Source organism: Cydia amplana, chromosome 22 (genome assembly GCF_948474715.1).
Source record: "Cydia amplana chromosome 22, ilCydAmpl1.1, whole genome shotgun sequence".
Taxonomy (NCBI): domain Eukaryota; kingdom Metazoa; phylum Arthropoda; class Insecta; order Lepidoptera; family Tortricidae; genus Cydia; species Cydia amplana.
Window position 1 is genome coordinate 3,510,706 of NC_086090.1, and position 24,982 is coordinate 3,535,687.

The 24,982-nt window shown below is 41.0% G+C and overlaps 1 protein-coding gene across 1 annotated transcript; it reads left to right on the top strand.

Annotated features, from left to right (window-relative positions):
- The first annotated feature begins 5,616 nt into the window (after window positions 1-5,616).
- On the top strand, window positions 5,617-24,950 carry LOC134658497 (uncharacterized). The gene is made up of 8 exons (XM_063514183.1): window positions 5,617-10,588; window positions 11,453-11,593; window positions 13,277-13,331; window positions 14,588-14,699; window positions 18,222-18,307; window positions 20,503-20,617; window positions 22,263-22,503; window positions 24,859-24,950. The coding sequence occupies exons 1-8, from the start codon at window positions 5,644-5,646 to the stop codon at window positions 24,948-24,950; spliced, it is 5,787 nt and encodes a 1,928-aa protein (XP_063370253.1). The 5' UTR covers window positions 5,617-5,643.
- The last annotated feature ends 32 nt before the right edge of the window (window positions 24,951-24,982 follow it).

A 24,982-nucleotide genomic window follows, 5' to 3' on the forward strand; every position in this document is an offset into this window, starting at 1 on the left:
AAACCAGAAGAGGGTGGCTTCTCAGGGTACTCAACTGAACCAAGACGGCAGGAGGACACAAGATTAGCGGTGCTCAACTCAAAGTTTACAAAACAACTGAACTGAAAGTGAGAATTGTCAAATTCAATTTTTTTCAATTGACACTGTTGACAGCTAAAGACAGCACAGATTACGTAAAACAGGGTGCGACACCAGCGCTAATACTACAGTGATGGAACTAAAGTTGTCAGGCTCCTGGTCTGGACTCTACTGTACATTCTTGGGTTGAGCATTAGATATTTGGCTGTGCATCTACTCAAGTCTCAAAATGAAAAAAGAAAAAAAAAGAGGCGGTTCTGCTGCCGGCCTAGCCAAGGTTACAATTGCTATCGCTTCGACAACGAAACACTTTGTGTCTCTCTATCACTCTTTCGTATTACTGTCACTGTCGCACTAATGTGCGACAGTGACAGTTGCGTTTCGATCGCTCCGAAGCGTAAGCGATTGGCATCTTGGCTACGCGGCCTGTTCTGTCAGTAATAGTGTCAGTGTCGGAGTGTCACCTTGTTATTGTGATCGTTGTTGCTTGTGTTGTATTATTCTATTTATAATAAACAGTAATAAATTTTATTATCACACGTGGAATATTTAGTAGAATTGCTTTAACAATGTATTGCTGCATTTTTGGGTGCGGCAATAAATCATCGGATAAAAGGCATAAATTGGCTGGTATACAATTTTATAGTTTTCCTGCTTATAGCTCTTTTTTGCCATGGCAAAGCGAAAAAAGACAACTGTGGATAGAAGCAGTGAAGATGCATACGTAAGTAAGAGTTTAAAAACTGACTGAATGTGTAATTTCTATTGGCCAGGTGCAGAGTTCTTGTAGAAAAAAAAACACCAAATCGAATACAGAACTTCCTTCTATGAAATTGAAGTCGGTTAAAAAACGATAAAAACGATCGCAGCGCTTGATGTGGCCAAAATTCATACTTATTTTGTAAAGAACAACATACGTTTTTTGATTTGAAATCACATTAACGATAAAAATGGGTCACAATAGCGTCTGTTGTGTGGTTACCTGCAAAAATACTGGACGAAACAGTAATTGTACATTTTATAAATTTACAACAGCAAGTTGGAAATTAGACCAAAGAACAAAATGGATAGCAGCTGTAAGAAGAGTAAAGTAAGTACCTACATCTTGACATTTTTGACTTTTAAGTCTATTAGTTCTTTTCTTGAGTGTACTGAAAATAAGTAATATCAGAAGAGAATATGTGCTTCTGTATGGTTTGTACCCATTTTTGTACCTTATGGCTCCTCTACACGATGGGCCAACGCCGGCCACTCCAAGGGACGCATTTATGCGTTAGAGGGAGCAAGTGATATTGCTATCTCATTCTACCGCATGGCTGCGTCCCTTGGAGTGGCCGGCGTTGGCCCATCGTGTAGAGGAGCCATTAACATGGATGGCTACGACTTTAAAGGGGATAGATATAACTTAAAACTCTGCGCAGGGGGCGCCACTTGCACAAACAGTAAACAAACTGCTGTGATGTATCAATGTTATAACAAATAATCTGTGAAAACTAGTCAAAATACAGTGTAAATCCAGTTCAGTGTGCTTTTTGGCATACACCTCTTCCAACCTTCTCTACTGTACTCTAGAATAATAAAATACCTAATGTTTTTATACAAATATAGGGTAATTCGCCAGTAACTGGCCACCCTAAACTAAAAATAAATTATATTCTCCTATAAACAGAATTCATTTTAGTATAAGGTGGCTAGTTTTTGAAGGCTGGCCAGTTATTGAAACCTTATACTAAAATGTAATCTGTTTATAGGTGAATAGAATTTTTTTTTAGTTTAGGGTGGCCAGTTACTGGCGAATTACCCTAAATGTATGTAAATACAAACTTTTGTTGTTTTAGTACTGGTACTGATGGATCGCCATGGACTCCTCGAGAGCGTGATTGTATATGCAGTGCACATTTTATTGGTGGAAAAAAGGCAGATGAGACAGCCAGCCCTAGCTATGTTCCTACAATATTCTCAACCATGTATGGATCAAAAAGTTTATCCTCTAGCCCATATGTCAAACCTTGCCAAGCAAAATGAAATTTTTATTTTGTCAACACAAAGTTCAAATTAGAATGGAACAGGAGACCTTTTTATAGGTCTCTGGGCGGCTAGAGGTTATAAATCTGATTTTTTTAAAGATTTAGATTCACTAACATAGTTTTATGAATTTTTTCCATTATTTTTTAGCAAAACAGCAAAGTAAATTAACATAGTATTAAATTTTTCACTAAAACTAAAGAACAAATGTGTTTAAAATTAAAAACTAATATATTTACCTAATTTACCACATAATTAACTGAATTACCTATATAGTTAGTAGAGTCTGTTCGGAAAGAGAAGAGTCGTGGAATGTATGGAGCCCAATACATTCCATGACTCTTCTCTTTCCGAACAGACTCTAGATAAGTAAGGACATCATGCACCCGGCCAATAGTAAATTCTTTTTCTGTTGTAGTTCTGGTAAACGCTCGCTGCACGCGAAACAATTAAGAAAGAGAAAGAATGCTGCATGCAACAGGTAGGTGTGACAAAGAGAACACTATAATATATGTGCAGCGAGTGTTTAACTCACCTATAGTAAACATAACCTCTGTCATATTTTCTTGCAGCAAAAATCCAGATACATTCATACCAAGCAGAGGCACAAGGATATGCAGCGCTCATTTCGTTGGCAACAAGAAATCCGAAAATCCCCACAACCCGGCATACATTCCTAAAATTTTTGCTGGTAAATATACTTGGTCAAGCCGATCTTGTCAGTAGAAAAAGTAGAAAAAGGCGGCAAATTTGAAAAATGTAGGCGCGAAGGGATATCGTCCCATAGAAAATTTGAAATTCGCGCCTTTTTTTACTGACAAGATTTGATTGACCATCTCATATATCTTTAATATGGTTGGTTAAACCAAATTGTCAGTAAATAAGTAAGAACAAAAACAACTACTTATACTCATCCTTTTCTTTTGGGTGCTAGTACTAGTGTAAGACAAAGATAGTATGATTCTCTCTGTCCATGTTTGAAATGAGACAGTCCTTTGACAAACTATAGTTCCTGTTGAGTAACTGAATTCTAATTTAAACTTCACGATTTTTACTCATTATTATTTAGCAAGAATAACCGAATAAAAAGAAATTAATAAGAATAAATGAATTAAATTTTATTTTTGGGGGCATATTCGAAGAGAGGCCTATGCTCAGCAGTGGGTGATAAAAGGCTGATATGATGATTATTTAGCAATACATCATCTAACTAATCGTTCAGGACAAAGTGTCTTTTTTTATGGACAATATTAGTTAACAATTTAGATACCTACATTTCACTAATACTTTCATAAAGTAGCTTTAAATTTAATTTGCTTATAAGAATTCATTAAAAAAAATATGTCAGGGAATTATTTGGTGTAAGCGAATGATTAAAGTTAACAGGCAAGATACATAATTTTAACAAAATACTTAAAATCGCTGGCTCAGATACAAATAACTTCAAATACTTTTTGATTGCTCAATATACCCAGGCAGAAGCCTATCACTATTATTTTATTATCAAATAGTAGGTTAATCTGTTAACCGTTTCGATGCGGATGGCACGGCACGACAGGCGTGTCATCAATGTTTTTAACGTGTGGTGTATGACACGATAGGCGTGCCATCATATTCTATGCCGTAAGGCACGCCTGTCGTGTCATGAAATAATTGTTCGCCGCCACAGCCAAAAGTTTTCCAAAATGGAGCACGCAACGAAACGGTTAATATGCATCCTACATAAAAGTAGGCAGGAATTATTTGCCAACAACCGCCTGAGTACCACAGAACATATTAAAGAGGTTAGAATGGCTATCGCGCGCAGTTAGTATAGGAACCGGTGTCGCCGCTCGTTCCTCTCCACATTTAATAACACTCGCACAACGGTAAAGATAAGATAAGATAAGATAAAAGATATTTTATTCAAGTAGGCATAATTACAATGCGCTTATGAACGTCAAATAAAGCTAGGTAGACCGGCTCCAACCCTACACCTCTGCCCCGAGAAGATTTAAATCCCCCCTCAATTGGAGGAGGCTATCCCAATATGGGACCGGCAACAAACTCGGCGGGACACATCTTTTCAAAAATAATTACATCTTATAATTAACATGCATTACGAGAAAAAGGTAGTAAAAACTAGCTAGCGCCTTGTGTGCGTGGTGAATGGATATGCCTCCTTTAGACAGATTTGATGTCTGGCTTCTTAACCTGTCGAATCCCACGATATGACGTCACCATAAGCGTTCTGGCTCATATATGAGCCGTGGGAGCTGACAGATTAGTCTGAACTAGGGCTTGCAATTCGAATATTCGAATTTGTCGAATATTCGACCTGTTTTGATATTCGAATATTCGGCCGTTCAGGTTTCGAATATTCGAATATTTTTTATTACTATAAAAAAATCTATGTCATCCGCTGTAGTTACAGTTTCTGTGTGTTTTACGGGTATTTACAGTGAATGAGGAACGGTAGGTACCCAAATACGTAGGATATAATATTTTTACTGTATTCCTCTCGATAGACTTCGTGAATACAGTGAAACCTAACTCAATTTAAAAGAAAACGAAATCAAAAAGTATGTTATTTTTACGGTGCGTAAGTTTTAAGTTAAATGGTCATTCTGTTTATTCAGTACAAGCGTACGTTAAGCGAATTTTTGAAGTCTAAACCTTGCCATTTATCGCAATTCTCAAAATTAATCATACCAAATCTGCCCAACTTGGTAATCTAACCATGCACCTTTAGCTGACGAATAATCCACCCAGTACTCAACTAACTTTTTCCCTTAAATATTCCAATATTATATAATTAGCCGACCATTAGGAATAATAACTTGCCAAAACAAATAAAGTCAATAAAGATTCAAAATACAATGAAATTAAAGGCCTTTTTACAGGCCTCTGAGTGATTACAAGTTAATTTAAATCGGAAAATAATTACCTACTAAAAAAAATATCTTACATACCTAGGTGTTTGGATGGTTAAAGTTATATTATTTCACGCAACGACGCATTTATAATAAGTTTTATCTAGAAATATTAAATACGTTTAATTTTGGCGTTTTACTTGTGTTTATAAATGTGGGCATCTTATAAATAGTAGGATGATAAAATCTAGTTATAACGCGCCAACCTCGAACGTCGGCCCGGCCGAATGAAACTCGCGGATTGGACCATTTCAATGCTGCACCGCATGAGCCAATCACGGCTCCGGATCGCGACGCACCGCGCGTGAGCGACCGGATACAGATCCGCACACGCCGCTCCCGCGCAGTTCGGCAACCGACGCGATACGAGTAATAACGTGACTATCTTATTTTGTAAATCACAACAGTAATTTAAGTGCTAATTCTAATAAGTGTCCTATACCCGTGAAAGTACTTAGCAGAATACACGATTATACCGATATCTGTGTTGTTTCCACTTAACTTAGCCCTCAATCAACGAACCCCGAGCTAGCTGAGGCTACAAAATGGCTGCCCAAGTGTGAGGCTAAGTGAAAAAGTGGATTTTTTGTGCCGTGACTCATTAAAATAAACAATATAGTGTGATAAAATGCCGACGAAATCAAAGAGAAATCGACGTGTGTCGACGCCGACGCGAGAGGACGTCGAGCCCGCTCGTGAAGGTTCTTTCACCAGAGATGACGTCGCGACGCTAGTGGAGTCGTTACAACGGTCGCAAACCAACGCCTTCAGGGAACTGCTGGAAAGCGTCATCACGACCACTAGGCACCCGTCGTCGTCTGCTACATCGACACCGTTTCCAGTAGAAGGAGGAAATTTCTCTCGCTGCAAAGCTCGATTCGCTGGAAATTCCGATGAGTCCATCGAAGGTTTTATTGACGCCATTGAAGCCTACAAAGATTGTGCAAATATCTCGGACGATAACGCCATTCGAGGGTTATCTATGCTATTAACGCATTCAGCCGCAGATTGGTGGCAGGGCATAAAACCTGAGACAACTTCATGGGCCGAAGTAATTGACAGCTTGCGCCATACCTACGGTGACAATCGAGCTCCGCCGCGCATTTATCGCGACTTATTTGCTACACCTCAAGGCGACGAAAACACTCATATTTACGTCGCGAAGTGTCGAGCGCTGTTTTCAAAATTGCCGCGCAACGAGTTAACTGAGAAAATACAGTTAGACATGGTATACGGACTTCTACACAAACGAATACGTAAACGTGTTAAGAGGGAAGAGTGCGCAACGTTTAAGATATTGTTACAAAAGGCGCGCGCTGTCGAAGAATCGTTGAACGAGAGTACAACCGATACAAAGGCCGCCGCCGCCGCTTCCAAGAACGTGAGCCACGCCTCGCCGAGTCGTCCCGCCGTCGTGTCAAAGCCGCCGCGCGCTGCCGCGAGCGCGAGCGCCGCGCCGCCGCCCCGCGAGCCCCGTGCGCCTCCGCCGCGTCGTACAGATGATAACAGTGATAATAACAATACCGCGTCCGCCGCGAAATCTAAATCGTATAGTAAGAAGTGCGGGTATTGTAAACGTTACGGTCACGTAAAAGAAGAATGTAGAAAGTTAAATAAAGACTCTAGCACGTCTAATGATAATAATAATAACGCATCAGATGTTAACGTGTTACGTTGTTATGGATGTGGTCAAATAGGCGTTATACGCATAAATTGCGAAAAATGTAATTCTACATTCTGTACTGTCAACTGCAGCATGGATTCGTCCAATCCAGGGTTAAAGGGCACTGGTAAGCAGACTAAGAAGCTCTCCCCGGTGAGTAGTTCTCTTATCACTATACCTAATGTTCAAAATGATAAGCTTGACGAGACCTTTTTGTCTCTCACTGATTTTCAACATGCACTTCCTGCAAATTTCTTTGGTGACGGTTTAGTAGCAAGGCCGGTGACGCCCCGCGCCGCCGACAGCTCCCAGGACGACCCTGTAGTTGTTCAACAATCGTGCACACTTTTTGCAAAGTCCTTTATTGATAACAGTGATAAGCAAGTTAATAGTTCCCATAGTAAGGAAATGTCATTTTGCACCGTGTCAAACAATATTTGTAACATCCCTCTGCTGCCAGAGCAGGTCATTGACGCCAAATCTAGGTTGACTACAGCTGTTTTCGAATCAGCTAATAACAGTAATAATAATGGTCACAATATAACTAGTTACAGTATGTCATCTTTGGGTCACAGTATAGATAATTCCAGTATGTCAACCAAACCTTGTGAGGGAATTATATTTTCAGCTGTGGATTTTTCAGGGACAAACCAGAAGGTTGAGGACTCCAAGGAGCCTGCACCTGTAACCCAAGTTGACCAGAATGACGCTGAGGACCCCGTGTTGGAATTATTTGACACATATGAGGAATACACAAATAGACATCAGCGGCCAATTTTAGGGATTGGAATCCTGGATATGCAAGGTATTGCCTTATTGGATACAGCTGCAAAGAGAAGCTTGGCTAGTCAAAAGCTCTACTCACTGTTACTTGAGAGAAAGCAACAGTTCTGCGAGAAGCAAATGAGAGTGACATTAGCCGATGGTATACCTCAAGTTAGAAATGTGCTCAAAATCACCTTAGATGTCAAAGTGAAGGATAGAGTAATACCTCAAGAGTTCCTTATCTTACCTGAAGCTGAAGAAAATGAAACTTTACTGGGAATCGATTTTCTGAAAGCATCCCGTCTCGACTTGGACTTTGACACCCATACTTGGTGCTTTCCAGGTGGTGAGAGGTATCCCATACAGTATGAATCTGACATGCCAATGCAATTGTCAATTGCTGCAAGCAATATACTTCATGCTGAAGAAGGATCAATGCTCAGCGAAGGTGAAAAGATGGAATTAGCCGAAGTGTTAGAGAGGAATAGTGCAGTCTTCAGTCTAGGGGGAGCGCCCACTCCAATTGTTGAACATCATATTGATACAGGAGACCATGCACCTATATCTGTACCTCCATACCGGCTCACACCTGCAAAGAAGGAAATAATGAAAGCGGAGATTGAGAAGATGCTCCGGGAAGGGATAATAGAGGAATGTGAATCTGCTTGGACCTCACCGGCAGTTCTTGTCCCTAAGAAGAATAACACTGTCCGATTCTGTGCTGATTATAGAAAGCTGAACAGCGTCACAAAGACAGATAACTATCCCTTACCCTTAATTGATGAGCTGCTGCAGTCGACAGGAAGACATTGCTACATAAGTACCATAGATCTGAGATCCGGATACTGGCAAGTAAGTGTGAATCCAGCTGATCGGGATAAGACTTCAGTGATCACACCATTCGGTACTTACCGTTTTGTACGGATGCCATTCGGTTTAAAGAATGCACCTGCCACCTTCCAGCGGTTGATGGATAAGTTCAAATCCGGTGCCAGCTTGCAAAATACTACAGTACTAGCTTACCTGGACGATCTCCTGGTTATATCTGACAGTTTTGAGAAACACCTGGAAGACCTGCAACTTGTGTTTGACCGACTACGTCAGTTTGGCTTAAGAGCAAACCGAGAGAAATGTGTTTTTGCCTGCAAAGAGGTCAAGTACCTTGGACACCTCATCACCCCTGACGGTATAAAGCCAGATAATGGGAAAGTTGAAGCTATTTTAGCCATGAAGGAGCCAAATAATCTCAAGCATCTCCGGACATTTCTTCAAACCTGCGCTTGGTTCAGAAAATTTGTTCCAAATTTCTCAGCGGTAGCTCAGCCGCTTACCAAGCTTACTAAGAAAAATGAACCATGGAAATGGCAAAACGAGCAACAACAGGCCTTTACGGAGCTCAAAACCAGATTAACTTCTGCTCCAATCCTGGTGCAAGCGGATTACAGCAAACAATTTATTCTGCGGACTGACTCGAGCAACTATGCCCTCGGAGCTTGCCTTATGCAAGGCGAAGGACATGATGAGCGTCCCATTGAGTATGCCAGCCGGCTGCTCACTCCAGCAGAACGCCGTTACAGCACAACGGAAAGGGAATGTTTGGCTGTGATCTGGGCGGTTGAGAAGTACCGGCCCTATATTGATGGTCATACAGTTTTAGTGAAGACGGATCATCAGCCGTTGAAATGGCTGCTGACTCACAAGTCACCAAGTGGTCGCCTTATCCGGTGGGCACTTAAACTGCAAGGTTTTGACATCAAATATGAATACACACCTGGCAAGGCCAATGTCATAGCAGACACATTGAGTCGACCGGTCTGCGATGAAAACTCCAAAGAAGAATGTGGAGTCTGCTCTATTATTATTGATATTCCACAAGTTAACCCGACGGAACTACGTACTGCTCAGCTCGAAGATCCAGAAGTCGCCAAGATTGTTCAAGACCTGGAAGACTCTGATCTCATTAACTCAACCAGATGGCTAGAGAGAGGATATGTCATGGCCCAAGGGGTTCTCTACTATTATAATCCCAACTCTGAGTCTGAGGAAGCTCAGCTGGTAGTACCTAACTCTATGAAGGAGGCCGTCCTAAAAGAGTACCACGACGCCCCAACAGCAGGTCATCAGGGCGTAGAAAGGACTCTCGCACGCATCTGTCAAAAGTATTACTTTACAGGAATGCGCAAATACGTCACGGAATATCTAAAACTCTGTGAAGAATGCCAACGCTACAAGATAAGTAACCAGAAGCCTATGGGACTACTACAGACCCCAGTGCTTAATCAAAGAGGAGAGGTACTAGCCATAGACCTCTTTGGCCCTCTACCTGAAGGCGATAATGGAGAGAAATGGGTGCTGCTCATCGAGGACACGGCTACACGCTGGGTGGAGCTGATAGCCCTCAAGGACGCGACAGCAGACGTCTGCGCTCCAGCCCTTATCGAGCAGTACTTCCTACGGTATGGATTCCCAAGAAGAGTCATTTCAGACAACGGAGTTCAGTTTGTCTCAGCTGTGATGCAGCAGACCATGTTCTTGCTGGGGATCAAGCAGAATTTAATACCACTCTATCATCCTGAGGCCAATCCTGCAGAACGCAAGAATAGAGACCTCAAAACTCAACTCTCCATCCTAGTGAAGAACAATCATCGTGCGTGGCCCAAGTTCCTGCCAGCGATCAGGTTCTCGATGAATAGTGCTCTTTGCGCCACTACTGGATGCAGTCCAGCTCACATGATGTTCGCTCGAGAGATGAGGACTCCTTTTGATGCTCAACGTGATTTAAAGGCTATTCTATCAAAAGAAAACTTTCTGCCACAAATAACTCCTTACTTGAAGAAGTTTATCGATAACTGGGATGTTATCAAGGAGAAAGCAGAACGCCAGCAGGACCATAAGAAAAGCGACGCTGACCAGCACCGACGGCAGTCACCTTCGTTTTGCGTTAATGACCTAGTTCTGGTAGACACTCATTTGCTTAGTAACGCTTCTAAAGGTTTAACGAAGAAATTCATGCCAAAACGGGATGGTCCCTATCGCATTAGTAAAGTAATTAGTCCAACTTCTTATGTTATATCCGACATTCAAACCAATACCGACCTGGGTAAATACCATAGTTCTGATTTGACACCATTCACACCAGGTCAAGGTATTCCTTCGGTGCCTGTCCAACCACGGCGACTGCGTGGTCGCCCTCGTAACTTAGCGCGAGATGTTAGTGTTACCAAGTCCCCAACGGGTCGTTCTGGGAACTTGGAGGGGGAGTGTATAACGCGCCAACCTCGAACGTCGGCCCGGCCGAATGAAACTCGCGGATTGGACCATTTCAATGCTGCACCGCATGAGCCAATCACGGCTCCGGATCGCGACGCACCGCGCGTGAGCGACCGGATACAGATCCGCACACGCCGCTCCCGCGCAGTTCGGCAACCGACGCGATACGAGTAATAACGTGACTATCTTATTTTGTAAATCACAACAGTAATTTAAGTGCTAATTCTAATAAGTGTCCTATACCCGTGAAAGTACTTAGCAGAATACACGATTATACCGATATCTGTGTTGTTTCCACTTAACTTAGCCCTCAATCAACGAACCCCGAGCTAGCTGAGGCTACATAGTCAATTAAGTGGATTTCTGCCAAATATCCTTAGTTTTACACTTTTAGCAATATGTGAAAAAAGCTTTTGAATAAAACGATAATAAACCGATTTCTCGTTCCTTTTCTTATTTTTTATAATATTCGAATAATTATTCGAATAATTATTCGAATATTCGAATACGTCGTCAGAAAAAGTCGAATATTCGAATATCTGAAAGTTTCGAATATTTGCAAGCCCTAGTCTGAACGTTATTGTGGCGCAAAAAGGCATGTTTACTTCGTTTTTCGGTCAGCGCGGGCGAGTAGCATGCGAGCGTTTGCTCAAAACCGCGGCAACACGTACCCTGATCGCCATTCTAACCTTATTACTTGTTCTGTGCTGAGTTACGCTGAGTAGCATGTTTTGTTCAGGTAATAATGAAGCGCCGCCGACCACCAGCCCCCCACGGGCCCCCCGCCCCGCAGCCCCGCTGCCCGAGACGACAAAACTGTCTGAAGATGTGGACACGTTCTCAGTGCTCCCGGCTTTGCAAGTAGTACCCATTGAACCATGTGAGTATGTCCAATCACTCACATGTCACACCTTATAACCAGTGATCGGGGATTTCTATGCCACACCGCGGGATATCAAGTCGAAATGGTAATATGGATACGCCACTTGGCCCGCGATAGGAACAAAACTGTTCGAAAAGTAAACGCTATTTCGGTGTTGGTAATTCGTTTATAAAATAAAGGACTGTAAAAAACATGGGTCTCGACTCGGTCGTTGAAAGGCAATGCAAAACTGATAAGGTAATGCGAGCTTAGTGGTTTTATTGATATATTCAATTGATCTGTAATCGAATTTTCAATTATTAATATTAATAATATATGCAATGCATGATTAATTGATTAACAGTAACATGCCAAAATACTCTCCTATATCGCACACGAATCCCGGATTCCCGCGGCATATCCATACTAGCATAATGATTGTGGTCATTCACCCCAAGTGGCATAGAAATCCCCGATCACTGCTTATAACAGCTCGGCCACGGCCCACGACATTTGAGTGACTCGCGACGGCGGCAGCGATAACAGTAACTCAGTTGGAGCGAGACAGCGATCGGACCTTTTGTTCCCACCTATGGTTGTCGCTGCCGCCGTCGCAAGTCGCTCATTGTCGTGGCCAGGCCGTAAAACAGCCCCGTGCAGCGTCTGTCTGTTTGTATGTTATCTGTATGTATGTAGAGTCAAGGCGGAAACAGTGGCTGAGTCGCCCAAATATCGCCTCTCTCGTGTTTAATTTAGGTTGAGTGAGCCACTGTACCCGGCCTATTTCTACCGCGCCACTGTTCCCTCTTTGACCCTATGTTAGCGATAAACTTAAAAAACCGGCCAAGTGCGAGTCGGACTCGCGCACGGAGGGTTCCGCACCATCAACAAAAAATAGAGCAAACCAAGCAAAAAAACGGTCACCCATCCAAGTACTGACCCCGCCCGACGTTGCTTAACTTCGGTCAAAAATCACGTTTGTTGTATGGGAGCCTCACTTAATTTTTTTTTTTTATTCTGTTTTTAGTATTTGTTGTTATAGCGGCAACAGAAATACATAATCTGTGAAAATTTCAACTGTCTAGCTATCACGGTTCGTGAGATACAGCCTGGTGACAGACGGACGGACAGCGGAGTCTTAGTAATAGGGTCCCGTTTTTACCCTTTGGGAACCCTAAAAACTAGTGCTGAATCGATTTTTACGTGGTTTTCGCCTATCTATAGAGTGATTCTTGAGGAAGGTTTATTAAGTGTATTAACAAAATGTTAAGGTTTTGTGTAACCCGTGCGAAGCCGGGGCGGGTCGTTAGTGGTGTTAAGGACGAACCACGGAGGACGACCACCAAATGTAGCCACAGTAAATTTACTGCCATCTTTTGACAGAAGATTAAAACTGTTAGAACGCCATTTGACTTTGATCCTTATTCTTTCACTGATATGTGTTCATTTGTAAATATTGAAATTCGCGCCATCTACTCGCGATGGCGCCATAACCGTTGACCTACTGTCGAGTAGATGGCGTGAATTTCAATATTTTCAAATTAACACATATCAGTGAAAGAATAAGGATCTAACTCTCTATACACTCTTTTCTCTTTGTGTAGGTATATCAATCACAGCTATGCCAGCTTGTTAGATTTTTCTCATATTATTTTGGGTGATAAATTAGGAGGCATGGTAAAAAAAACATTTTTTTTTCAGTTGTTCCCGAGGCAGTTGATCATTCTTGCAAGGATTGTGCAGCACTTACTGTTGGGTGAGTATGATTCCTTCCTGCCTTCTTACATTTTCCTTCATTGAATCCTTCGCTTCGTTTATGATTCAACGTACACCCGCCGTAAATAGGCCATTTTGCTCCCTTGTGAGACAATCTACTCGGGCCTCTATTGTTTCCCAAAAATTTTAAAGTCATAATGTATTGTTTGCCCGCATTTTCGTTAGTCAAAACAAACCTAACCTATCTATAGGATAACCTTACGAAAATCCTGAAAAGTTAACGGTTTCCTTACGATGTTTTCCTTCACCGAAAAGCAACTGGTAAAGGGGCATTCCACGAGAATGTCGCTTACGTAACGCTTTCGCCTTGTATGGCAGCTACCGTAATCAAATCCCTAAAGTTCTAGAATATACTGCCAATTTCTTAGCCAAGTCGTGAAATATTAACAGACCCAATATAGCTTACTCAGCATTTTCAGAAGTATTAGAATAATGTCGTTACGTAAGCGACATTCTCGTGGAATGCCCCTAAATATCAAATGATATTTCGCACATAAGTTCCGAAAAACTCATTGGTACGAGCCGGGGTTTGAATCCGCGACTTCCGGATTGAAAGTCACACAACTGTTACCGCCACAGACAATCTAACCTCTAGACTGAGCTTAGGCCAATTCTTTCATGAAACCGATGCTGCCAAAAATACGGGGGTGCGGGGGGACGAGGTGAGCGAATCCCGTGCCGTGATTGGTCCGTTCAAAGACACGGACCAATCACGGCACGGGATTGACTCGAAGATGGAGTAACGCTACCGTATGTGTGGCAGAGAGGGTAGCGCGACTATGCTATGTCTAGAGGTTGGATTGTCAGTGGTTACCGCTAGGCCAGCAGCAACGACTTTGTTAGGGTTCCGTACCCAAAGGGTAAAAACGGGACCCTATTACTAAGACTCCGCTGTCCGTCCGTCCGTCCGTCCGTCTGTCCGTCCGTCCGTCCGTCTGTCACCGGGCTGTATCTCACGAACCGTGATAGCTAGACAGTTGAAATTTTCACAGATGATGTATTTCTGTTGCCGCTATAACAACAAATACTAAAAACAGAATAAAATAAAGATTTAAGTGGGGCTCCCATACAACAAACGTGATTTTTGACCGAAGTTAAGCAACGTCGGGCGGGGTCAGTACTTGGATGGGTGACCGTTTTTTTGCTTGTTTTGCTCTATTTTTTGTTGATGGTGCGGAACCCTCCGTGGGCGAGTCCGACTCACACTTGGCCGGTTTTTTTTTTAATTTTTCACAGCTACCCGTTCTGGTGCGTGCAGTGTTGCCGCGGGCCGCTGTGCGGCGCGTGCGCCGAGTGCGCGCCGCACGACGGTCACTACTTGCTGCGCACGCCTAGAGGGGCCACGCGCGTGAGTTGCATTTTGTCACAGGGCGGACACGCCATACATCAAAAATGATTTGCGTTTCTATGCGTGCGCGGCACGTCTGTACACGCGTCATTGTGTATCTGACGGAATTCTGGCATGCTCTCAGTAGAGCGACTTACGCACATATTCACGTCGCGGCCTGTCGCGGGCGGGGTAATCCGAATCGGGGCGGGGCGGTGCGTGTCCGTTCTGTATGATAATACTATTACCTACTTATTCTGTGATTTTGTACAGCTTTTCGTTCTGCGGCGGTAGCACGGTCGCATTTTTATCGTTTATCACCATGCCTGTCACGTTATAACAAGTATGTAAGTGTAAGTGCGAAAATGGAACCATGCTACGCCCGATGCTGGTGCGTGCAGGACTACCTAATTACCTATAAAGCTTTGGATTCCTCCGAAAACGGTGCCGTAATATGACGGCCGTCATATAGCGGCCGCAAAAGACGGCCGTCTTTACGGTGACGACATGTGGAAAGTACCACGGCGTCATAACACACCGTCAGCCACCAAAGTCAAAGCGGAAAATTTGAAAAAAGTAGGCGCGAAGGGATAACGTCCCATAGAACATTTGAATTTCGCGCCTTTTCCTACTGACAAAATTGGCTTGATCATCTATAATTTACTTGGAGGATGAAATATCATCAGAAGAGGAAAATAATCGTAGTACGGGATCATTTATTCAAATCTCGTGTCATTTATTCAAAATGGCGTCACCGCTATCTAATAAAACGTTCACGAAACTATCGACACCGTCATGACGGCCGTCATCTTACGTTACGTTGACAATCAACGTAACGTAACGCCGTCTAGGAAACCGCGCCATCTTGGTTACATAGACAACGTTCTAGTGACGTCAGTCAACGCTATATAGCGGCCGTCATATTACGGCACCGTTTTCGGAGGAATCCAAAGCTTAACCGCGAAAATCGAAGTTCGCAAATTGTGGGCAACTTTCTCTGTCACACTAATTATTACGCCTTCATTGTAGTAAAAGAGAAAGATCTTCGCAATTTGCGAATTTCGGTTTTCACGGTAGGCCTTCTGTATTATTTATTGATCGCGGACGGACACTGCGGTGCTGCTTCGATTTTCGCGGTTATTTATTATTTTATTTTAGTTTATTACACAAAAGTTATAACTTTTTTGTTAAGGACAAAGCTCCACAAAACTACATGTGTTTGACTGTGGAATCTCACTTTTCTATCTATCTATATATATAAATGCAAGTGTCCTGACTGACTGACTGACTGACTGACTGACTGACTGATTCATCAACGCAGAGCCGAAACTACAAAAGCTAGAAATTTGAAATTTGGACACGAGGTTGCATTTGTAAAGTGTACAAGAGATAAGAAGCGATTTTGAAAAATTCAACCCCTAAGGGGGTTAAAAAGGGGATGAAAGGTTGTATGGGGTTCAAGTTTTAGTTTAAGCTAGGAAATTGAAACTTTGTGAAAATGTATTATATTAAAAAACAAGAAAACTAATTTCAGCGTTTTCGAAAATTCATCCCCCAAGGTGGTGAAAAAGGGGTTGAAAGTTTGTATGGAGATCAAATATTTTTGTGAGTGTGGGACTTGAAACTTTGTATATGGGTATATTATTATAAGACAGGAAAAGTAATTTCAGCGTTTTTAAAAATTCATCCCCTAACAGGGTTAAAAAGGGGTTGAAAGTTTGAATCCATTACAAATGCGTTGAAACTTCTTAGAAAGGCATAATAGCCGATTACAAAACAAAGTAATTGCGACGTTTTAGGAAATTCAACCCCTAAGGGGGTAAAAAAGGGGATGAAACTTTGTCTTGGGGTGCAAATTTTATTTTAAGCTAGGACCTTGAAACTTTGCGAAAAGGTATTAAATTAAAAAACAAGAAAACTAATTTCAGCGTTTTTAAAAATTCATCCCCCGAGGTGGTGAAAAAGGTGTTGAAAGTTTGTACGGAGATCAAATATTATTGAGGGTGCGGGACTTGAGTCTTTGTATAAAGCCATATTATTAGAACTCAAGAAAAGTAATTTCAGCGTTTTTAAAAATTAATCCCTTAAAAGGGTTAAAAAGGGGATGAAAGGTTGTATGGGTTCAAGATTTATTTTAAGCTAGGAATTTGAAACTTTGTGAAAATATATTATATAAAAAAATAAGAAAACTAATTTCAGCGTTTTCGAAAATTCATCCCCCAAGGTGGTGAAAAAGGGGTTGAATGTTTGTATGGAGATCAAATATTTTTGTGAGTGTGGGACTTGAATCTTTGTATAAAGCCGTATTATTAGAACTCAAGAAAAATAATTTCAGCGTTTTTAAAAATTCACCCACCAAGGTGGTGAAAAAGGGGTTGAAAGTTTGTATGGAGATCAAATATTTTTGAACGTGCGGGACTTGAATCTTTGTATAAAGCCGTATTATTAGAACTCAAGAAAAATAATTTCAGCGTTTTTAAAAATTCATCCCCTAAGGTGGTTAAAAAGGGGTTGAAAGTTTGTATGGAGATCAAATATTTTTAAAAGTGCGGGACTTGAATCTTTGTATAAAGCCATATTATTAGAACTCAAGAAAAATAATTTCAGCGTTTTTAAAAATTCATCCCTCAAGGTGGTGAAAAAGGGGTTGAAAGTTTGTATGGAGATCAAATGTTTTTAAGAGTGCGGGACTTGAATCTTTGTATAAAGTCTTATTATTAGAATTCAAGAAAAATAATTACAGCATTTTTTAAAAATTCATCCCCCAAGGTGGTGAAAAAGGGGTTGAAAGTTTGTATGCAGATCAAATATTTTTGAGAGTGCGGGACTTGAATCTTTGTATAAAGCCATATTATTAGAACTTAAGAAAAGTAATTTCAGCGTTTTTTTTTTTAAATTCGTCCCTTTAAGGGTTAAAGTTAAAAAGGGGTTGAAAGATTGTTTAAATTTTATTTTAAGCTAGGAACTTCAAGCTTCGTAAATAGGTAGTTACGTAGTAGGTTTTATTAAATAGTGGACTTGAAAATCTTCTGGGGGTTGAGAGGGATTACTTATTATTGAGAACAATTTTATTCAGTTTGGGGCTTGAAACTTCGTAGCCAGGTTGTGAAAGACAAATCTAATAATTAAGTTGTATAATACTTAACAAATGATTAACCGTCCCTACTGCTATCTTTTGCTGCATAATGTTCTAAGCTAATGTAGAATATATAACCACCAATATACAAATCCACGCGTACGAAGTCGCGGGCAACAGCTAGTACTTAAATAAATTTATATTATAAGCCATAATACTTAAGTAGGTAATATGTCATGAATACTCTATAGGGCAACATATTCCCCTATAGAGTAGGTATTCAAGAGATACCTTTTAAGACTGTTTTTTAATTTACTTTTTTTGGGCTGTTTTACTATGTCCGCGGGCAAAGTATTCAGTAAATAGGGTAACCGTTTCTTAAGTCTCCTATCGCCGTAATAATTATACACCCTATTAAGCCCTGTTTTTCAGTTCTTGAATAAAAACGCTTATTTTGCATTCAACAGAGCCAAGTGGAGGCAGTGCTAGCAGTCATAAGGCAACATTTGCAGACACAAAACTTACTAACACTATTCGAAATGGATAGCGATAGGTATGTATTTCCTTGGTTTTCCTGTTTTTTAGATTATTCTACCACGTCTGTCTGTCTGTCCGTTAGTGATCCATTAGTGTTTAGTGATCCTAAAACTGCAATTTGGTATGGTATGAGTAGTCATAGTTGGTCAAACCAAATTGTCAATAAATAAGAACAAAAAAACTATAATCATCCTTTTATTTTGGGTGCTAGTGATAAAGATAGTATGATTCTCTCTGTCTTTGTTTGAAATCAGACAGTCCATTGACAAACTATATACTTAATACAACAATGTCGCCAAGAAATATGTTTTTTTAATTTTTGTTTGATTGTCGTTTTTTAATTTTTGTCAGATTTTGATTAAGTTTGGTGGATAGATAGAGTTCATCATTCTATATACAACATCATAAACGCAATTTCACCGATGTCCTACAAAATCTTCCACTGAGTTACGAAAACATACTGTGCAATGTACATGTACGTAACTCAACTTACTCAACGGAAATGTACATATACATTTTATGTCTCAAATTCGGGCTCTTCAAACTTACCAAATTTTATCAAAATCTACGATATAATGAAATCGACAAAAAAAAACCTTCCCATGTAGTCGCCATCAGATATATCGGAGCGGCCAGGGTGCTGAAAAATATCTGAACACGCACTCTAACGCCTTGACAATAGAGGCGTGTTCAGATATTTGTGAGCACCTTGGCCGCCCCGATATATCTGATGGCGACTGTACACTATTGATTTTGAATGAATAATTGAACAAGTTTTTGGCAAAAATTTCATTTTTGGTACAAGCTTTTATCGCTGGCTGTACTTTTCTTACGACAGACAACTAATACTCATCGAGACAATTCTAAAAACCCCTAACACAATTAGGTTGCGTTGTTTCATCACAGAGTTCCTATGGCCACCTCCTGTCTCCATCATCAGATCAGCTCGACAGTACCATATTATTGTATTGTCATCAGAACTACATACAGCTGCCAATTTTCATGACGCTACGATCCTTGGAAGATGGTTAAATTAGTTAACTTAGATTCCATTACATAGTTACATACAGGTCGAGAGTTCCTATGGCCACCTCCTGTCTCCATCATCAGATCAGTTCGACAGTACCATATTATTGTATTGTCATCAGAACTACATACAGCTGCCAATTTTCATAACGCTAGGATCCTTGGAAGATGGTTAAATTAGTTACCTTAGATTCCATTACATAGTTACATACAGGTCGAGAGTTCCTGTGGCCACCTCCTGTCTCCATCATCAGATCAGTTCGACAGTACCATATTATTGTATTGTCATCAGAACTACATACAGCTGCCAATTTTCATAACGCTAGGATCCTTGGAAGATGGTTAAATTAGTTACCTTAGATTCCATTACATAGTTACATACAGGTCGAGAGTTCCTATGGCCACCTCCTGTCTCCATCATCAGATCAGTTCGACAGTACCATATTATTGTATTGTCATCAGAACTACATACAGCTGCCAATTTTCATAACGCTAGGATCCTTGGAAGATGGTTAAATTAGTTAACTTAGATTCCATTACATAGTTACATACAGGTCGAGAGTTCCTATGGCCACCTCCTGTCTCCATCATCAGATCAGTTCGACAGTAGCATATTATTGTATTGTCATCAAAACTACATACAGCTGCCAATTTTCATGACGCTACGATCCTTGGAAGATGGTTAAATTAGTTACCTTAGATTCCATTACATAGTTACATTACATACAGGTCGACCGGCCGAGGTCCTCAAGCGGCGCAAATATGCAACCATAAACAGTGGTTGCATATTTGAGCCGTTTGGGGTTGAGACCATGGGGCCTTGGGGAGAAAGCGCTCACAGGGTCTTTAAAGAATGTAGCCACAGGTTGGTGGCATTGACGCGTGACCAGAGGGCTGGGTCATATCTAGCACAGCGGATCAGCATTGCCATACAACGTGGCAATGCTGCCAGCCTTCTGGGCACGCTGCCAATGGACGGCGATTTGGGCCAAATTTTTTATCTGTAGTTTATTTTTATGCTTAGTTTTTAATTCTAGTTTTTAATTTTAGTTTGTAATTTTTATTTTAAGGCTTTTTATTATTTGTCACTAATATATTACTAAAATTAGATCCCCCCCCAAAAAAAAGGTCGACCTAATAAAAGCTTGTTAAAAACGTAATCTGTCGGTTCTGTTCTGATCGTAGTGTGAAAGTGGAAATAAAAGAGGAGCCCGAGGAGCTCCCGCCGTCCGACCCGGAGCCCGCAGCGGAGCCCGACCCACTCGACCCGTTAGCCACGCGCTCTGCCACAGGCAAACAGGTACGCCTGGGCATAGAGAAAAAATACATAGAGTGCTCACTCCATACATCAGTTTTAGTACCAAAAAGACTATTAGCATCTAGCATCGAGTAGCGGAACTATCAGTACTGCTACTTGACAATAGATGTAGCACCGACCGGAGTCTTATGCTGTTGAGATAAGACTTTCCGGTCGGTGCTACATCTATTGTCAAGTAGCAGTACTGATAGTTCCGCTACTCGATGCTAGATGTAGACACTGAAATTAATAGTCTGAACTGATGTATGGAGTGAGCACTCTTGTCTTACTATATTTCTCTATGGCCTGGGCGACTCAACTTGTTCTTGTCACTCGTTGCCATGGTTACGTTCTCCTGGGTCACTCTTTAAAACTTGATTTTTGTGCATTTACAGTTGTGTGCAATATAATAGCAGTCAATAGGAAAATGAAAATTAGGGGAAAACTATAACTTTAGATCAATAATATTGGATATTTTCTTATAATTCTTCTGCATTACTTGACATTGTTTCAAAATTAACAGTAGCCTTTAGGTAGGTACTTAAATAGTATTGGGAGTAAAAAAAAACATGAAAATCTGCATTTTTACTACCTCGCGTAAATTCTTATAAAAACGTATCAACCTACGAAATAAATACAATTGTGTAATATTATTGTAACTTAGTATTTTGCTTATTATTTCCAATCAAAGCTTTACATCTATAAACCTGTCATGCAGAAGAAAATAAACTTTTCTATAAGACGATCTTTTTTTACTTCCAATAATAAGTAAAGGTTTAGTTAATTTTAAAACAATGTCAAGTAATGCATAAGAATTATAAAAAAAGCTCCCATATAATTGATCTAAAGTTATAGTTTTCCCCTAATTTTCATTTTACCATTGAGCACTTGTTTAAGTAGATTCAAAAAGTCTATGAAAATCTTCATCACTGCTATTATATTGCACACAACTGTAAATTCACCTAACACGCTTTTTTGTGATACTTATAAACCCTTTCCATTGAGGGTTGTCTACCAAGCGTGTCAGAAGGTGGTGTACAATGTCTTCTAACAAACTATGCTAATATTGTCTCTTGGCTGACCGGACAGAATAACAAGAAATAGTTGATCCACCCGCCTAACCACAGAGTAATAACTAACATGGAAACATACTATGGCAACTACTCTGGCTAGACACCAAAATTGGTGTGGGCCGCATGTACTTGTAGCGACGCGACGAAATAGCGGAGTGAGCCACGCCTGCTTTGGAGGACAATTTCTACCAATAGGTTGAGTTTGGGCGGCTAAAAAAAATGTGTCTGTTATTTTAGACTACTCTATAACGTACCATCACTACATAGTATAAAACAAAGTCGCTTTCCGCTGTCTGCCTTTCCCTATGTATGCTTAGATCTTTAAAACTACGTAACGGATTTTGATGCGGTTTTTTAAATAGAGCGATTCAAGGGGAAGATCTATGTATAATTTGTTAACCCGTGCGAATCCGGGGCGGGTCGCTAGTTATAATAATAAATCAAGTCGGAGCCGAACCGTTTGGTACGGTACGAGTATGTTTCCTTGTAAGCTTACAAAGTACTCACTCCATACATCAATTGTATTATTTTTAATGTTTGAATATTTCATGTTTACTAGTGTTTTTTTTTTTCAGTTTGTTGAAGACGAAACCGCCAGTCACTATTTACCAAAGCGTCGGCGAATCATACCTACAGAAAACAACGCTGCCCAACCAAAAACTTCGATAAAGCTTCAACCTAAGACTTTTATCCCACAAACTATCGTAAAGGATACGCCTAGAGGTTTAAAACCCGTTTTAAAACACACACCTGGCGGTATAAAAAAAGTCTTATTAAAACCAGTGTCCAGCGGTTCACAACCTGCCTTAAAAAGCGGTACACGACCTCTCTTAAAACTAAAACCCATTCCTAGCGATTCAATTTTAAAAACCAAGCTTGACAGTCTCAAGAGATCACAAAACGCCCCAAAAGCTACGTCTAGTAATACCAGAAAATCCCAAACTGTCTTAAAAATTATTCCCCATGATCCAAGACGAAAAACTGTTCTACAAGTAACTCCTAGAGAAACACAGACTGTCCTTAACCAACCAAGCGATATTCAAACAAAAAACCAACCGGGTAAACTGAAAATCAAACGAACCCTTTTAAAAGTACCACTTAGTGAGCTCACAAAGACAAAAACTCTTCTAAACCACCCTAGTGGGTTGAAAACGCTCCGAAAAGTCAAACCAGGCGAGATTTTGAAACTTGATAAGATCCAAAAGATTCTCAAAGATTCTCTTCAGCAAAATGATCCCAAAGGGCAGAAGCTTCATAACGTTCTAAAGGGCTTCTCTACACCCCTGAAAGTTACCTCAGAACCCACGCGGAACACACAATAATTTAGATTTTGAGTTTTTGGTGGGAAAGTTATACAAATGCACTTTACATGAAATTGTCAGCGACATTTTTAATCCTTTTCCAAGCATAATACGATTTATCTACCACATACCGCATACGCGGCAATATAATTTTAACCTTAGTAATTAGATTTACAGTACAAATTGGATTGGGCTTTCGGGAAATGTGACTTTTCTTCAAATCAATCTTCTGAATTGGAAAATATTTGGGTTTTGGATTTTTCGGAGAACCGTGTATAACCGTGGTGCAGCCTGGTAAAGGGTTTAATATTTTCACTTACGAGGCATAGGCATATGATTAATACTATTTGATAGATGTGTGTAAACTAATGTGTCCAATAGATCGGACAAAGAAAATACAGATGAAAATATATTTGAATTAGTTGATGGAAGTTAATTTCACACACACCTAGAACCTAAATGGTCGCGTACTGTGCGGTTTAAGAGGAATTTCCTCCCGCGGACGCTCCGGCTGTGGAATGAGCTCCCTTCCGAGGTTTTCCCGAGGGTCTACAGTATGGGGTTCTTCAAAAAAGGAGTGTACAGGTTTTTAAAAAGGTCGGCAACGCGCATGTAACACCTCTGGAGTTGCAGGCGTCCATAGGTTACGGTGACTGCTTACCATCAGGCGACCCGAATGCTTGTTTGCCACCGATGTAGTATAAAAAAAAAAGTGAAATAAACTAATCGCCGTACGAAAGTATCGGACGTCAGTAAACGTAGCACAGAAATGGAGGTAGGACACTGGGCGAGAAGGAACGATGGGAGATTGAGAAGACAGGCAGACAATTACTGAATGGCGGCTAAGGTGGGCAAAAGGATCGAATGGGGAGATGGCATAGACTAGGAATCCTCTATACGGAGTTTAGAGCAATTATTTCATGAAACCGTGCTGCCAAAAATACTGGGGGACGAGGTGAGCGAGTGCCCGTGCGGCGATTGGTCCGTTCAAAGACACGGACGTCACACAAAGACACTTTGACTCGAAAATGGAGTAAAACTACCGTATATTTGTGGCAGAGGGGGTAGCGCTACTATGCTCAGTCTGGAGGATGTCTTGTCTGTGGGAGGTGACCATCGACTAGATCAGCGTTGCTCAACTTTTTTTTATGAGGGCCACAAAGACGGATTTGCCTTGTAGCCCCGGGTCGCAAGAATATTTAAAGGTGACGTTCGATAACCTGGCGGGCCACCTAAAAAGCCCAGGCCGCAGGTAGAGCACCGCTGGACTAGATGGCCAGATATTTGCTGAACGACAAGCAATGGATTTAGATTAGAGCATAGGACCGAGAGGCGGAATAAAGGAGAGGCCACAGAACATATTAAAGAGGTTAGAATGGCTATCGCGCGCAGTTAGTATCGGAACCGGTGTCGCCGCTCGTTCCTCTCCACATTTCCACATTTCTCGCGCAACGGTAGTAAAAACTTGTGTGCCTGGTGAATGAATACACCTCCTTTAGACAGATTTGATGTCTGGCTTCTTAATCTGAACGTTATTGTGGCGCAAAAGGCAAGTTTACGTTTTTCGGTCAGCGCGGGCGAGTACTAGCATGCGAGCGTTTGCTCATAACCGGCGGCGACACGTACCCTGCTCGCATCGCCATTCTACTTGTTCTGTGGGAGAGGCATATATTAGCTCTGAATAATGGTTAAGACAGATGTAGAAGATAATGCCGGCGTTAGTAGAATGATACACGCAACAAAGGGGCTTGTGAGAGGTCTAAATGAAATGGTTCGAATGCTGACTTAGAGGTAAAGTGTTGTTTTATACATAAACCCCTTTGTTAGGTAATAATGGTAAACCATACTTAATAAAACTTGTTTTTTCCAGCCGTGATGCACCTGCAGCGCGTTCCCTCGTTAGGAATAAGAAAATGGACGGCCCGAAGAATAGTCCAACAGAAGACTGAAATAAAATTATAAAATATTAACTGTTTTTTTTAATTATTAAACGG